We start from the raw sequence: 15,921 nt of genomic DNA on the forward strand, positions 1-15,921 counted from the left end.
GCAATCTGAATGCCAGGGAAGAGGAGCTGGGAGCTTTAGCAACGCCTTTTTTTTTTTTTCCATGTTGCAGATGATGAATTCAAGGCATGAAGGATGTAAGATATACACACGATCTGAGGTCACAGAGCTAGGAGGTACCCATGGTCCAGAGCTCCCCCAACCCCGAGTTTCTCCCTGCCCAGGCTAGTGGGCCTTCCTCGACACCACCCCCTCTTTGAAAGCATGGCTTTCAACGTCCGCTCTACAGTGCTCCTGAATCCGAGAGTCTCCACGGGCATCCTCAGCACAAATACGGGGCATGGACACTTGGGGAGGCTGTTCTTGCAAATTAGATCTGGAACCGTTTAGACCTAGGAGAACGACGCTTGAGGCTCTGTTCCTAAATTTTTTAAGGACTGTGCCAATTTGAGTTAAGGAAAACCTTCTTCTGCCTTTGTGCGTTAGAGTTGCTAAATCTGGATGACAGGTGCCTGATTCAGTGTCTTGTCAGGAGAGAGCAGGTAAGATGAGCCTCAGGCAAAGAGGCGAACAAGGTGACCTTACCTTTTTGTCGCTGAGGCCGGTCACCTGGTCCACGAATTCCTCCTGGATCATGAAAGCAGCCAGGTTGGCCGTGTAGCTGGCCAGGAATATGACAGCAAAGAAGGCCCACACAGAGACCATGATCTTGCTGGTCGTCCCTTTAGGATTCTGGACGGGCACGGAATTGTTGAACACCAGGCCCCAGAGGAGCCATATAGCTTTCCCAATGGTGAAAGAAGGCCCGTGGGGTGCTGCAAGAGACGGAAAGTAGAGCCTCAACGTTTTCTCAAAATGCACACAGGGAAGCGACACAGTGGCCACCAGGACGACGGTGCCCTAGAGCCACAGCCACAGGAACTTCCTTCTAACCGAATTTTTTGGGTCACTTTCTTTTAACAGAATAGAAAGGAAAGAAAAAGGGGTATGCAAAATAGGAGTTTGAATGAGAAGTAGTGCTATGACCTGTTTTAAATTTGGACTTGATTTCCGATCGGGGGGACCGATCTCTGTAATAAATGTAAAGACAGCCTGACAAAAATGTGTGTGGGGGGCAAGGGGCTGCGTCGGCGTCCATCAGATGTGATACCGTACACGAACTGCACAGTTCAGCAGGACTGGTGCTTGGTATTCCCATTCAGTCATTCCTGGTAATCGCTCCTGTTGGAGCTCAGACGTGAAGTGTGTACAACATAGGAATTTACATCCAGCGAAAATTCTCTCCAAATGGAGACATTAAGGAGCAGAACAATAGAACTTAATTCTTCCAGCATTTCCCAGACGGAGGGCACTTCAATGCAGGGTCCAGGAAGACGAACTCTGATATCACAGCCCATTTTGGTACCCAGTGTATCCTTATAGCAACTATGTGTCCCTCTTAAGCTTTGTAAATGTTCCTTCCAATAGAGTTACCAAAGAGACAGAACAATATGCCCAAATGTATTTGGATGGGACATATACAGGCTGTGAAACACTCACATTAGGGTTTTCAAGTCTTGGTTTTGCATAGGGGGAAAAATCAATTTATGTCCTCATTTTAAGAGGGGAAAAAAAGGTCTTTCTTTAACAGAAGGTTAATTCTGAATGCCATTTAAGTAAATGAAGATATGAAAAATGATCTACTGAGGCTTTAGTTGGCAAGGCAAGCAGAGTGGGCCACAAATAAAGTGGCAGAAGTGAATTTAGATTGATTGAAGTTATGAGTTTCTGGGCAAGGAGCCTAGGAAAAGCAAGTTTCCTGCACATTAGAGGCCAATCTCAGACTACAGACATACGTATTGTGTCCACAATACAACACATTACAGAGAAGGCAATTAATTCCATTACTCCCAATCTCCTGTTTCTCTTTGCCTGGTTTTATGATCCTCTGGCTTTTCCCCAAGAGGCTGGGAACTCTTGGGAACGAAACAGTCATAGGCAATGCAGTTAAGTTCGTGAACTATTTAATTTTATTAAGGATGCATACTGATCAGAAGAGACAGCTATTTGGGGGCTATAAATGGTCCACTGAAAGGGATCTAAGAATTTGGGCAATTCATGATTCACGAATATGATTCCTGGGTCATATCACTTCCCTATAAAGTGCAGGGAATTGGAGCAAAGAAATATTTTGCACAAGGAAAGAAGGAACTGTCACTTCCTGAATCACCACATGCAGACAAGCAGTCAACAGAAAGCCTTGGTAGCAGTGGAGGGGCTAAGGAGCTTGCATTCCAGACCCTTGCCTTCCAACAGTCTTCTAGGCAGCCAAGGGAGAGAACATCACCCACGGTGGCCTTTGGATCACTTTTACACTGCAAGATCCACCTCAAACTTGTCCATTTTTCTTTGTCATCCTTGCCCAAGTCCCAATCACTATAATCCTTTCTGTTCAAAGACTGGTCTCCCTGCTTCCAAGGCTGTGGTTCCCTCCCACAACCCTGATGGAGCAGCCCCAGCAACCCTTTCACACTGTGTATGTTTGCCCCTCCTACTGTGTTCTGTAAAGAATCTGAAATGCCTACTATAGTCAACTGCCGCCTGTCTGACTTGATCCTGAACTACTGTCTGCATGCGTGGAATGTCTGTCTGTGTTCCACACATGACTACATCTTTGCATCCTTCATGCCTCTGCTTAATGCCATCTCTCCTGAACACCCTTCTCTATTTGAGCATCCTGTCTCACGCCACCCCACCACCACCCCATCACCATCTTTTCTCCTTCTTCCTGAGATCTAATACAATCTGTGACGATCAGTTTATGTGTTGACATGTCTCCACAACTAAATGCTATGCTCCCTGAGGGCCGGGAAGGCAGTCTCTGTCTGATTCAACATGTTACTCTCTGTACCAATGCAGTACCTGACACTATACCTGTTCACGGTGGTACAAACTCTGATTACATAAATGCACAGATTTGCTCTACCCCAGTACAATTTTCACAGAAAATTATCTCCTATTCCACTGGGGTTACAAATCTCATTAATAGTTGTATTATACATCCTTTCCATGAAGACTGGCAACCTTCTACTCAAACGCAACATGATTATGTATGGCATTTTACCGGCTGGCTGATTGGCGATGGTTTATGTGGTCATTGCCACTCTTCAATGGTTAGGAAGAAATGAGAGTAATAGATCCCTATGACCAGTTGGCTGTTTCCAACACTAATGCTTCCAAGTGAAAAGAATACATGTCAAATTCTCAGTGTGTGCTTTTTAGGGCATTTCAGATTTCCAGGTACTCTATTCAATCCTCCAACATATTAAGTCATGTTTTGGGAAGGAGAGTTTGTTGTGGCTTCATGCTATCATTCACTTAGAAGGTGTTGTGCATCCAGGAAAATGCACTCGCGATGATGCACTGTGATCTGCTCAGGTGTTTATGTGTTTGACACCACAAACACTGGCTTATATGGGAGCCTCTTAGTAAGTAATAGCCGATAAATGTCTCCCAGTCCGACGTTCCATCTACTGATTGCCCCTTTATCAAGTACAATGCAGGCACCATCAAGAGGAAAATGCAATTCTTTGGGAAAAGATGCCATGTTGTAGTATTATTTACTATCAAACCGATGCAAACATGACTCAGACGTTTGAAGAATGTTCTTAAACTAGAATTTATAAACCCATTTTTTTCCATAGACTGAAATACAGACTCACTACAATTTTCACTTTTGGCACACATTTTTAAAATCAGTTTCTCCAAAAAAACCCTCCTTTAAATCAATGGCTTTCACTTACTAACTACTGATTTTGCATCATCACAGGATCAAAGTGCCTCATTTTGTTTTCCCTTTTTTTGATTGAAGTGAATAAAATCACTCCTTTCTGGCATTACAAGGAACACGCATGGTCCCACATCATCCATAGGATGCTACACCAAGGCAATGTGGGATAATGTGCTCTCAATTTAAAATTTTCACTGAAGGTAAATGAAAGAACAGTGGCTTTTAATCATGTTCATGGAGGCTTCCTTACCTTTCCCTTTGGCTAAATTTCTGTTGTATCCAACAGGGCTGAAGTACTCAAAGACAAAAACAGCTATGGCAGAGACGATGAGCAGCATCACAAACATCATCACCCAGACGGAGGCGCTGAATGGTTCTGTAGATGAACAGAGGAAAATGTGGTCAGTTAGCTGTTCCCCACTTCCACGGGAATCCCAGACATCCATTTCTAGGATCACCAAGAACATTTCTCTAATAGAATCCACCATTAAAAGAAGCTAGTCATTTTTTTATTCACACGTTTGAACCATTCTTTATTCTACAAAACAGTTTACATATTTTATGAGACTTCCTATTCCATGTTCAAAATAGAGTAGCATATGATGCTTTACAAGTCAAGGATAAGAGAAACAAAAAAGAATGGTAACCACAAGGCATAAAGTTAGCATACAGACAAACAGACCACAGGGCCCTGTGTAATTGTAGAACTACCCAAGGGACCAAAGCCAAGCAGAAACTAGACTGAATCCAAATGGTTAATCATAAGGCTTCTGCAGATCAGTATAGTTTGATTTTTGCTTTTACATACCATGGGGATGATGTTCAGGGAATTTGAGAAGTCAAAAGAGAAGGGTAAGCTATTAGAAAAGGGTTATTAAATCATGGGTTTGACAACGACCACATCCCATGTGACTTGCTAAGGGGGACAGATGCGATCTTCACAGTTTCATAAATCTTGTTGATGCTCATAATGGTTTTGATGCAACCGAAGTCATCTGAGGACATGATAGTCACATGATAATCCTATCTAAAAGCATCATTCAGAGCAAAGGAAAGAAGTAGTAGATAAAAAATGGTTATTTTCCCTAAAAGTTTTTTTTTATCACTTCCTTTCTGTCTAGCTTAGGCAGTGGGTGGGTATTTCAGAAGGGGCAGACCAAGTCACAGACTCCAACATGCTATATATTAAGAGATATCATTTGAATGAAGTAAAACTTCTCTTGACTTCATTGAGCATATGAAAGAGCTGATTTAAGCCATTTTATCTATTTGTAATATATATCTGCTAGATAATCAACAGGGTCTAAAATTTCAAATAGGAATACCTTGCAATCTGAATGCGCCATTGGGAAGAAACTGTCTGTGGCCACCAATGGCCTCAAAATACCTTTTTCAGAAGCAAACATTTTGGGGGCAAAATGTAATCCATTCAATAATACTCCTTGAATAGTAAACATCATTAAGGTAAAAGTTATTATTTTAATTGTTTTTCTGATGAAACTAGTAATAATAACAAAGAGATAAGCTGAAAGTAGCCCTCCTTTTGTTACAGTGTGTGATTAACTAACACAGCTAGCAGTCACCATGAATTTAAGTTTCATTAAATTAATGCATTACAAGAAACTAACATAGTTGAGGCCCTGACTACACTGGATAACTGCTTTGCAATGCAGTTTTGAACATACATACATGTGAAAAAGCAACAGGCAGTCACACAACTTAACACAAGATGAGCTCTAACAAATTAAGGAAATTGTAGTTGAACTCTATCTTAAATTTAGCTTGAATGATAAAAAAATTATGCTGCTGGAATCATACAAATTTGGTAATGAAATGCATCCAAAAAGGAGTAGAAATGAATGAGCAACTGGGAGATAAAAAAGTATCAGTAATCAAGAACACAAATGCTGGAGTAATTCTCCAAGTCAACACACTAACGGCGATGATATTTCTTCCCAGAGGAGGACAGCTGTGCTGTGTGAATGTCCACAGACACATAAAGCATTAGGCAGGGTGCCTTGCACATTCCCTACACACAGTACACTGAATGGCATGGCTGAAATGATCAAGTGAGGGAAGGATGCTGTCCGTGGTGCTGAAATGGGCATCTTCTTAAAATATTTATTTATTTGAGAGAGAGTGAGTTACAGAGAGAGAGAGAGAGAGAGAGAGAGAGAGAGAGAGATAGGGAGAGAGATCTCCCTTTTGCTGGTTCACCCCCTAAATGGTTGCAACAGCTGCAGCTGGGCCAATCAGAAACCAGGAGCAAGGAGTTTCTTCCAGGTCTCCCATTTTGGTGCAGGGGTCCAAGCACTTGAGCCACCCTCCACAGTTTTCTCAGGCCATATCAGGCAGCTGGATCATGAAAGGATAAGCTGGGACATGAACTGGTACCCATATGGCATGCTAGCACCGCAGGTGGAGGCTTAACCAACTACATCACAGTGCCGGTCCCACCTTGGTATTTTTACAAAGCACATTTATTTATCTGGTAACTTCCATTTCTCCACAGGCTATGATAAATTTATTAAAATGTGAGGGGAAACCCTTGCTGAATACTTCTACTCCAATGTCAGAATCTTTAAAACTGACAAAGGACCTCAGCTGACAGATGCACCCTTGTTACTAACACACTGGTCAGAAAATTAAGTGGAAACTGATCAAGCAACAGATTTCAGATGTCTTCTCACTTGCAAGTGACAACTTCTGTCCCCGGACATGTGAGCATGGCACAGAGATAAAAGGATTCTGCTGCAGTCTCCCGGTTTTAGTAATTTAAGTACCTGTGAGGTTGAAGGATTGCAATTCTCAGGCACCACACATGCACACCCCTGGGTAAAAGACATTAAAACAGCATCAAATACTGTTTACACCGCCTAAGAAGTGACCCAAAAATATTGTTAAGAGCTCAGGATTATATCCTCTAATGACTTAACACTGAGTTAACATCTGTCCAGGAAGAATCTTCAGTCCAGGAGACACCAGGTCAAAATTTCTTTGGATCAAAGAATTCAGCGTGCTTTTAAAGTCTTTAAAATTAACTGGATGGAAATATTGCCAAGTGACGTCATCTCTGTCCTTGAAGAGCTGCTGGTTACATTTCTTGCACAAAAGCTCAGAGGCATTACCTGTGAGTGTTTCCGATGTGAGTTAATGAAGTTTGTGGAGGAGAGAGAATAGGAAATAATGAAGAGCAATGCAATCAGCTTTTGAATGTTTGGGCTCTTCCAGATGACTGAGCCAGTGAATGGAAAAATGTAGCTTAGCATGGTTCATTATGACTTTCAAAACCTGCAGGTAATGTCCCTAAAGAAGGGGGTACACAGTCAATCAAATAGGGATATAATTTAATGACTAGGAAAAATATTAATCCGACTGTGTAAAGGCAGCTTTGAAAATAGTTCCCTCTGGCTACAATTCATTTTATTTTATTTTTAAAGATACATCAGGAAGAGCGGGTAGAGGGAATGCTAAAGTTACCAAAATACTCAACATTTTATGGAAATATTCCACAGATGCACATAAGATAAAGATCTAGGGAAACTGAGTTGAGGCCAAGTTCAATATCCATGACCCATTTTTGTCTCATTTTTACGAAGCAAGTTAATTGATATCTCGCCCTTCTAACTGAATTGTGGGGGAGGGGGGGAATTACCTCTAGCTTACTAAAGAGATACAGAGACAATTTGTGAAAATAAAGATTCTTTACAATTTTGTTCTGTGAATTCATTTTCCCCAACCATTTCTTAACCTCTGGGGCAGACGCCCCTCTCAAGGAGTTGGACAGGAAATGGACAAAATGACTGGGAGGGACTCAGAACTGAGTGTGCATTCAACAATTAATAAGACTCTGTCTGTGTTGTCAACATCAGTGGCTTGCACTTTTTCCTGATATGGTGAAGCTTCCTTATGAGTCTTCATATCCACATCAGACCAAGGGACAAAAGAAACATAATGAGGTGTGTGTTTATTAAGGTTGCATTTCTCCAACAAAGATTACAAAAACTGAAGCAACAAGTACAAAATCATCCAGTGACAGGATTTCAAAAGCTTAATGGGATTGTTAAAAATGAAATTGGATGAGGTCGGCTGGCACTGTGGTGTAGCGGGTAAAGCCGCCGCCTGTGGTGCCAGCATCCCACATGGGTGCCTGCTTGAGTCCTGGCTGCTCCTCTTCTGATCCAGCTCTGTGCTATCGCCAGGGAAAGCCATAGAAGATGGCTCAAGTGCTTGGGCCCCCGCACCCACATGGGAGACCTGGAAGAAGCTCCTGGCTACTAACTTTGGATTGGCCCAGCTCCAGATGTTGCAGCCATTTGGGGAGTGAACCAATGAATGGAAGACCTCTCTCTCTCTCTCTCTCTGCCTCTCTGTAACTCTGCCTTTCAAATAAATAAATAACTCTTTAAAAAACTGAAATTTGTAAATCCATATGCTTATGGAAGGTGCGACATAAGATTTTTGCTGGATGTTAACACAGCACGGAGATGAAAAATGGGAGGACCAGGACAGTGGGCGTGGAGTTGGTGTCTATACAGCGTGGAGTTGGTGTCTATACAGCGGTATTAGTTTGCAGTTCTCTTCAATAAAGTTTTTTTGTTTCTGGAAAAATGTACAAAAAGGATTAAGCTTTGTAGACCTGCCTCCCCTCTCTTATTTGGATTTCCTCTAAGTTTGTTCCAATCTTCACAAATTTGAGGTGAATCCATGCATATAACAGTAGCAAGAGGGAATTATTTAATACTCTAAATTTCCTGATCATCAACAAGACAGCCGCTACAGGAAATGACGCATGTTAAACAAAGTTAACACAACACTTTCCCTGAGAGAGAAAAATGCACAGGGCTGGGCTATCTTCCATGGAGTCTTCACTATTCTAGCCCGAGTACCCAACACATTACACTTACAGAGCTGAAGAAAATTTTAAAGGAAGAGAAAACATGCGAAGCCAAAAAAGTCTTTATATGAAAACATAAACTTATGCAATGGTTAAAAAAGAGTCAAGAGATCTTCCTGTTTTGCAAAGTATTTGGCTTAAAGAACTGCCACATTTAAAATACGATTCCATTAATTTTAAATCAGTGTACATTCTTCAGACTACTATTTTGTTTATCAGAGTACTGGCATAAATCATTGTGCCGTCATCATTATTTTCCCTCTTGCATCTAATAAATAAATGACTGCCATTCCAGCGTGCGATGCAAGATGGGTATATGGATGCTGAATAAAGCTTTATGCACTGATTTAAATTAACTGTGGACAGACAGGTTTATTTTTTAAATATTTTCAAGGCTCTAAGCAATATATCTATTAATTTACATTCTAGAGTCAAGACAAGTATCTGAATATATGAGAGTAGTTTTCAGCAGAGATTTGCAACTTAGGATAAATGAGAGCTGTGAACTGGGGTGTGTGTGTGTGCGGTGGGCGGGAATGTGAGTTGGGATAATTCAAGTGCAACATGCTCCAGAACACACTGATGTGGGCAAATCATGCTAAACAGCAAAGTCTGGTCCAGCCCAATGCTGTCAGTAGACTGTAACTTATTATAGGGAAGCAGGATTCCATATGAAGTTCGCCTACCAAGAAAAGCAGAAGGCGAGACAGTGCCGTTGCTTCTGGAAACCATGACACTGATCCCTGTCTCCACGAAGGGCACGGAGAAGTCCACCACTTCAGAACGCTCCTCGTTGATGGTGAGCGAGCCGACTGCCATGACCGCTCGGCGGTAGACCACCTGGAGGTAAGGCAGAAAGAGAACAGCACCTTTACGCGTTCTTCCCAACACTTCTGATGATTGCAGGCCCCTATCAGAATGGGAGGCCAGGTGTGGAAAGATGACTTACTTCCCCAATCATGCCATTCCACACATTGTTGACTTTTTTGCCATGCTTCCCATTGGTCACCAGGTAGAGGTCGTAGGTAAACTTGACCGTCCTGGAGAGCTTCTTCAGGATATCAATGCAGAACCCCTTGCAGCATTTCTTGACGTTCATCCCCTCATTGGTTGAATTGCTGCAAAGAAAATCCCAAGACCATGGGCTGTTAGTACTGGAAGACTTGTCCAGTCATTAGCTTTATTCCTCTACTAGTTTTCCAAAGTTGAAGTTCAAGAAGGGAAGTGACTTTTCCATGGACACACACTGAGCCTACAGCAGCCAGAGGAGAAAGTGTTCTTAATTATAGCGGTTACCAGAACAACAACTAATGTTTATTGAGAAGTCACTATATGCTAGGCACTGCACTAAATGTTTTATACCAACTGTTGGCTTCAGCTCCATAATGTTTATCCGAATTAGGTAGCATTTGTACCCCTACTCAACAGGCGAGAGTTACTGACTCTTATTTTTAAACATTTATAACACATACAACTACTTTAAACCAGAGTCCAGCCATGTGATCTAAGTTGAGTCATAAAAACTTATGGGAAAACGGGAGAGAAGAGGGTGTGAAATTCTCAAGTGAAGTAAGATTTTGCTACATCCTCTAAGCACAGAGGCTTGAAACCAAAGGGAAGAACTGGTGGCACCAAGATAACTCCTACCATCGTGGGGTTCCACCCTGTGCCTGAGTCCACGGACGTAACCTCTCACGCTAGGCATGACTATCACACGAAGGCTCATTCAGACTATTTTTTCTACCTAATGACATGGCTTGAAGCACAAAAGGTCAGGCTTTTCAAGAGAAATATCCAGGACCAGGGGGAAAAATTGCCATCAAAACAGAGACCGTATTGCCAGCGTAAAGCCTATCTTACAAGCCATCAGGGTCAACTTCACTGTTTTGTACCAAGCACCCTGCTGTACTCTCCCGACCAGCTCCTAGTCAGAGAATCAGAAACGTCTTTGGTAAGGAAGGAGACACTGGTCTTCCCCAGTACTAAGACAGTACTTAGACAATGCAGGCAGGAAGACCACGGCCTCTTCAGGGAACACACTTGCCTTACACTGGAACATCCCAGCAGCTCTACTTTCTACTGGAATCACACAGGCCACAAAGTAGGTGCTCTGTAACCTTCCATTTTGAGCACAACTGCACGTTGGACTATTGTCTAAACACTAAAATGTTGTTGTAGAAGCCCAATTTATTTCATGGTAGGAAAATACATCTCTATCTCCTAGTTTAAAAAAGAAGTTATATAGGCTGGCGCCACGGTTCTATAGGCTAATCCTTTGCATGCGGCGCCAGCACACCAGGTTCTAGTCCTGATTGGGGCGCCAGATTCTGTCCTGGTTGCTCCTCTTCCAGTCCAGCTCTCTGCTGTGACCTGGGAGGGCAGTAGAGGATGGCCCAAGTGCTTGGGCCCTGCACCCACATGGGAGAAGGAGAAGCATCTGGCTCCTGGATTCAGATCAGCACAGTGTGCTGGCCACAGCGAGCCAGCTGCAGCAGCCATTGGGGGGTGAACCAATGGAAAAGGAAGAGCTTTCTCTCTGTCTCTCTCTCTCACTATCCATTCTGCCTGTCAAAAAAAATAAAAAATAAATTTAAAAAGTTATATAACAGTACAAATAATAATCACAGCTACGTAAGAACAGATTAGTTTAGGAAATAATTGGATGAAAAAAATAATGAGAAGCACATGTATTTTTAATGGTAGATAGTGATTTCTTTTTCCTTTTCATATTAGGATTTTTCCATCAAATTCTCCAGTTAATGCAGACCACATATATCATATATAATTTGCTACATACACATAATCTAGTCAGAGAGGTTTATTGGTATCTACATCCATGAGTGAGGACAGACTTGACAATATAACTGAGTAGCAGGTGGAAAATGGCACATTTCTCCAATGTTCTCCTTTATTCCAGGATCACAGTCCACCTATCTTGACTCACTCCCATCACCTCCACAGTCATCCTGCCCCTGAGTTCACCTCAACCACTCTGCTTCTTCAGCCACGATCACCATGCAGACTTTGAGCTCCAGCCTCCAGGGTGATGACCCCAGCTTTGGGGTACTCTAGGGCCACCCTTGTATACATTCCCATGTGATAACTGCTGGACTCAATGCTGCAGAGTCCTAGGAGGTGGGTGCCTGCTGCATCCCCACAAGCTGGAGTTAAAACTACCATAAATATGATAGAAGTGTGTCCAAATTACAACAGATGAATGGCATGCCCAGATACCATTATCTTCTTGGTAGTTATCATCCTTGAAATAACTCAAAACAGCGGCAGGCATTGTAGTGTGGCAGTTAAGGTGCCAACTGGGACGCCTGCATTCCGTAATGAACACAGCAGATAATGAATCAATACTTGGGTCCCTGCTGCCCATTTCGATGGGTGGAGTTCCTGGCTCCTGGCTTTGGTCTGGCCCAGCCCCAGCTGTTGCTGGCATTTGGGGAGTGAACCAGTAAATGGAAGTACTCTGTCACTCTCTTTCTCACTCCCCACCCCTGTCTTTCAAATAAAAATAAATAAAACTTTAAGAACTGCCAAAATTAAATTCCCTCTTTTGCTTCCTGCCTACTAGACATCCTGCATTGATACCTTTTCCCCATTTCTGTCATCTGACTCCCTCACACTCTCTGCCCCTGCCTTTCTCCTTCTCTCACAGCCTTCTCCTCTGCCCGGTCCCCATACCTGGGACGGCTTAAACAGAAGTTATAGATGTCCCTAACTTAAGATTCAGCGTCATAGGCAAAGAATAGCATTCTTTATCATCGCTGGAAACATCAGTCAATTTCTGAGTTAATTATACTCCCAAGTCCGGGAGTACAAGGTGTGTTTCTAGATACAGATGGTCACTGGAATATTTTCAAATGCTGAGCACCTACTCTGTGCTGGACAACTACACCCTTGGGACAAGGGATGAAAAAGGCGTTTAGCAAATGCAATAGTTCAATTTATCACGGCAATTATGGGAACACGGATCAGCCTGTAATTAGAAACATCTGTTGGTTACTGTTGCAGCCCTTGCATGTCTGACTTCTCTATACTGACATCTGAAAAGTGGTCACCATGTATTCCATCTCTCTCTCTCTCTCTCTGCTTTCCATCACCACCAAAAGAAAGGATGACTCATAAAAACAAGTATGGGAAAAGAGATCCAATACACTGTCTCCAGTTTCTCAGTGTGGCCAGAGGAGGTGAGAGAGCACAGACGCTTAAGTTAGACCAGAGCCGTGTTCACGCAGTTCTTTGGCTCCTGTCAACCACCTACATCAGTCTGAGCACTCACAGCGCCTCTGTCTGCTTTTTCATAAACTAAGAAGTCTGATTCTTCCTTTCCAAGACAGCCGGGAAGATTTAATAAAATATGGACAGTTCTTCTCGGATGAGCACTTAAATCTCTCCTCTTTCCACCAATTTGGCAGTGTTACAGTTTAATGGACAGTATGATCATTTCTCCTGACATCATCAGGCAAAATAATTTTCCCAATTTCCACTTCATGACTGTAACATGCAATAGGTTAGTGGGAAAGTCTGATTTCTCAGCTCATTTCCTAAACTGGTTTTTGGAGACGAATATGTGCCTTCAAGACCCCAGAATCTCCCAGAAGCTACAAAGGGCAGGTTTTTCCCTGGGAAAAGCAGTACCAAGTAAATACAGTCATGTTGTCCAACAGGAATCCTTTTTGCAACCAATTATGTTACATTTAGAAAATCCAATGGCTTTAACCTATGCTAATGCTGGGATTCCTGGACTCTAATTTTGTATTGCTCCCAGGGAAGTCAAAGGCTTAAGTACATAGTACATAGTAAACCCATGTTCTCAAGCAGAAAAGGCAAAGCCACAAGCTGCCACCTCCCTATAGGAACAACAACAAAAAAAAATAATGTGAGCTTGAACCTGATAAGTTCTTCACAGTGTTCAGTAAAAATGTCAATTCTTTAATAGGGAGTCATTTATTTTGGCTCATTTACTTCATACACAAGCAAGCTGGGACGTGGTGATCTGCTTGTTTTCAGCTCCAGGCCCTCTGATTTTCTGACTGTAAACCTCTGTGAAGCAGAAGAGACCCCACTCGTGTGCCCTGCTGAAGCACACAGGGTGCTGTCCCACAGGCGTTATGCCTCTTGTTTTCCCCACCTGGTCATGCAGGGCTCCCAACACCCACCCAAACCAGAATGGCCTTTGATGACTTCCCACACAGTCCCCTCCAGCCCCCTCCAGCCCCTGACTTCCCCACACTGTCACTGTCCCCTCCAGCCTCCTCCAGCCCATGACTCTCCAGCGTGCACTGGACTCCCTTCTGTGTTCCCACCACCAAGCTCATCCTCCCATTGGGGTCTTTGCACCTGCTGTGCCCTCTGCCTGGAGGGCTCCTCCCTCAGCCTGGCTCTTCTCATCCTTTCTCTACAACCTTCAACCTTACCTGTGTGTGACAATACATGCCCCATACCTCTACACACCCAGCTTACTCTCCTACTGCGCTGCCACATTTACACCCATCACCAGGCTTGCCCCTTCATTGGTTGAGTCGTTTTCTAACTACAAGGTCATTGCTTCCCTGTTCCCTGATACAGACCCTGTGCCCAACACTGTGCCTAACACATAAACTGCGGTTTATAGACATGCACACGTTTCTCTTTCTTGAAAACTTCATTTCTAACAATATCGTTAAATATAAATATTTAACAATATTTCCAACAATGCTCTTAAATATTTCATTTATAACAATATTTCGAACAGTATTCTAAAATGGCATTTAGTTGCAAAGGAATTCAGGAAAAGTATTAAGACATTCATATCCCTGAAATGAGGATACCCACCTGCCCTTTCTTGAGTCTCTGAAGGGCTTATTTATTTATTGCACGATCTACTCAGAATTTAAACTCTGAAGAGGCTCGATTTAGTGACCTTGCTGACAAAGTTTTCTTTGAATCAAAATATGCCTTCGTGATCCACTGAACAATCACGTGTTAGACAGTTAGCGCCCTGGCCCCGAGTTCTGAGGATCGCATCGTCTATCAACCGCTGGGGCCGGAGTTTGAGACGTGGCAGTAAAAGTGATCACACATTCTCTGTTCACTCAACAGACCTTGGTGACCCGTGCTCTGCCCTCTTGACTGAGGAGACGAAGATTTAAAGGCCACACCCACCCGTATTTAGGTAGCTCCTTATCCATAGATGATAAACAGGCGATCAGGATGGAGGTAGGGGTGGCCCAGAGCACCTGCAGAAGCAGGGAGGGCTGGCCCAGCTTGAGGCCACACAGGCAGGGACTAGACTGAGAGTTCTAGTTGTCCTTCACAGTAAAAAGCAAATACTCAGAAAAACATACCACCATCCATCCGACAGTCAGCCTTCTCCTTGGGTGAGCAGATGGTATGTAGCCTTGCATTTGCTTTAGCAATGACTATGAACCAGGCCTTGGAATTGTCTGTGGCGCTTTCTGCGTCCCCAAGTTGTCTGCGGGTTATGGAGAACCCTTAATATACCTGTCTGTCCTTTTTTCAATCCTAAAAACAGAGAAAATGGCAGGGATGCAGCACGGGCTTGCTGTCAGAGGGTCAGACTCCACCTGTACAGCATCAGGAGATCATACAGAGCTGCCAGGGAGGGGGCGGAAATGAGAGGGAGCCAGAACAATGTTTAAAAAGAAATCCTTTAGGGAGAGGCTTGAGGGTGCTGGGGGTTGACTGAGCACCACGGGTAAGAACACAGCTGGGGCCAGCCGGCTGGGTGTGTGAGCTGCACCTCTCCCATGTATTAGCTGGACGGCTTCAGCCGTGTTCTCCAACCTGCCCATAACTAGACTGTATCCACTGTCGATGGCAAAGGCTCTCACCTCATACAGCTGTGAGAATTTAACGGGTGAAAACTTACTGCATCTCCAGGCAATCATAAACATGAGCCCATTGTTACGCGATAGCTATTAGGACAGTGTGTTCTGTATTACGTTTTGTTACTGAACGACAGCTGCTGTTGTGACCAGTGATTTGCACTATTTGATAGGTGTGGGCACGTCTGGAACCCAGTCTCCCTGGCACTCACTTGATTTTGACGAACTTCCGACAGGGCACCGTGTTCCGCACGCACGTCTCGGTCAGCGGGTCGATGTCTTCCACGATGACGAAGGGGGCCTCCTCCAGGGTGACGATGCTTAGGTGGTTGTCATCGGGCTCACAGTCAGAGAAGGACTTGTACCGGGGCCACACGGCATGCCTCAGGCTCAGGGTCTGGTTCTCCCACTTGCCCACCTGCGCCACAAACACAGAGATACACCTGTGCTGCCTTGCGCCT

General features: G+C 43.6%; 1 protein-coding gene across 1 annotated transcript in view; it reads right to left on the bottom strand.

Annotated features, from left to right (window-relative positions):
- Nucleotides 1–15,921, bottom strand: part of GRIN2A (glutamate ionotropic receptor NMDA type subunit 2A) — a 389,378-nt gene that overhangs the window by 65,195 nt on the left and 308,262 nt on the right. The window contains exons 5-9 of the mRNA XM_062180040.1: nt 15,673–15,878; nt 9,574–9,742; nt 9,311–9,464; nt 3,978–4,103; nt 544–773 (exon numbers count right to left, since the gene is read on the bottom strand). Of these exons, the coding sequence (XP_062036024.1) occupies nt 544–773; nt 3,978–4,103; nt 9,311–9,464; nt 9,574–9,742; nt 15,673–15,878 (885 nt within the window). The remainder of the gene's footprint in view (nt 1–543; nt 774–3,977; nt 4,104–9,310; nt 9,465–9,573; nt 9,743–15,672; nt 15,879–15,921) is intronic.

The sequence above is a fragment of the Lepus europaeus genome, chromosome 21 (assembly GCF_033115175.1).
Source record: "Lepus europaeus isolate LE1 chromosome 21, mLepTim1.pri, whole genome shotgun sequence".
NCBI classification, from domain to species: Eukaryota; Metazoa; Chordata; class Mammalia; order Lagomorpha; family Leporidae; genus Lepus; species Lepus europaeus.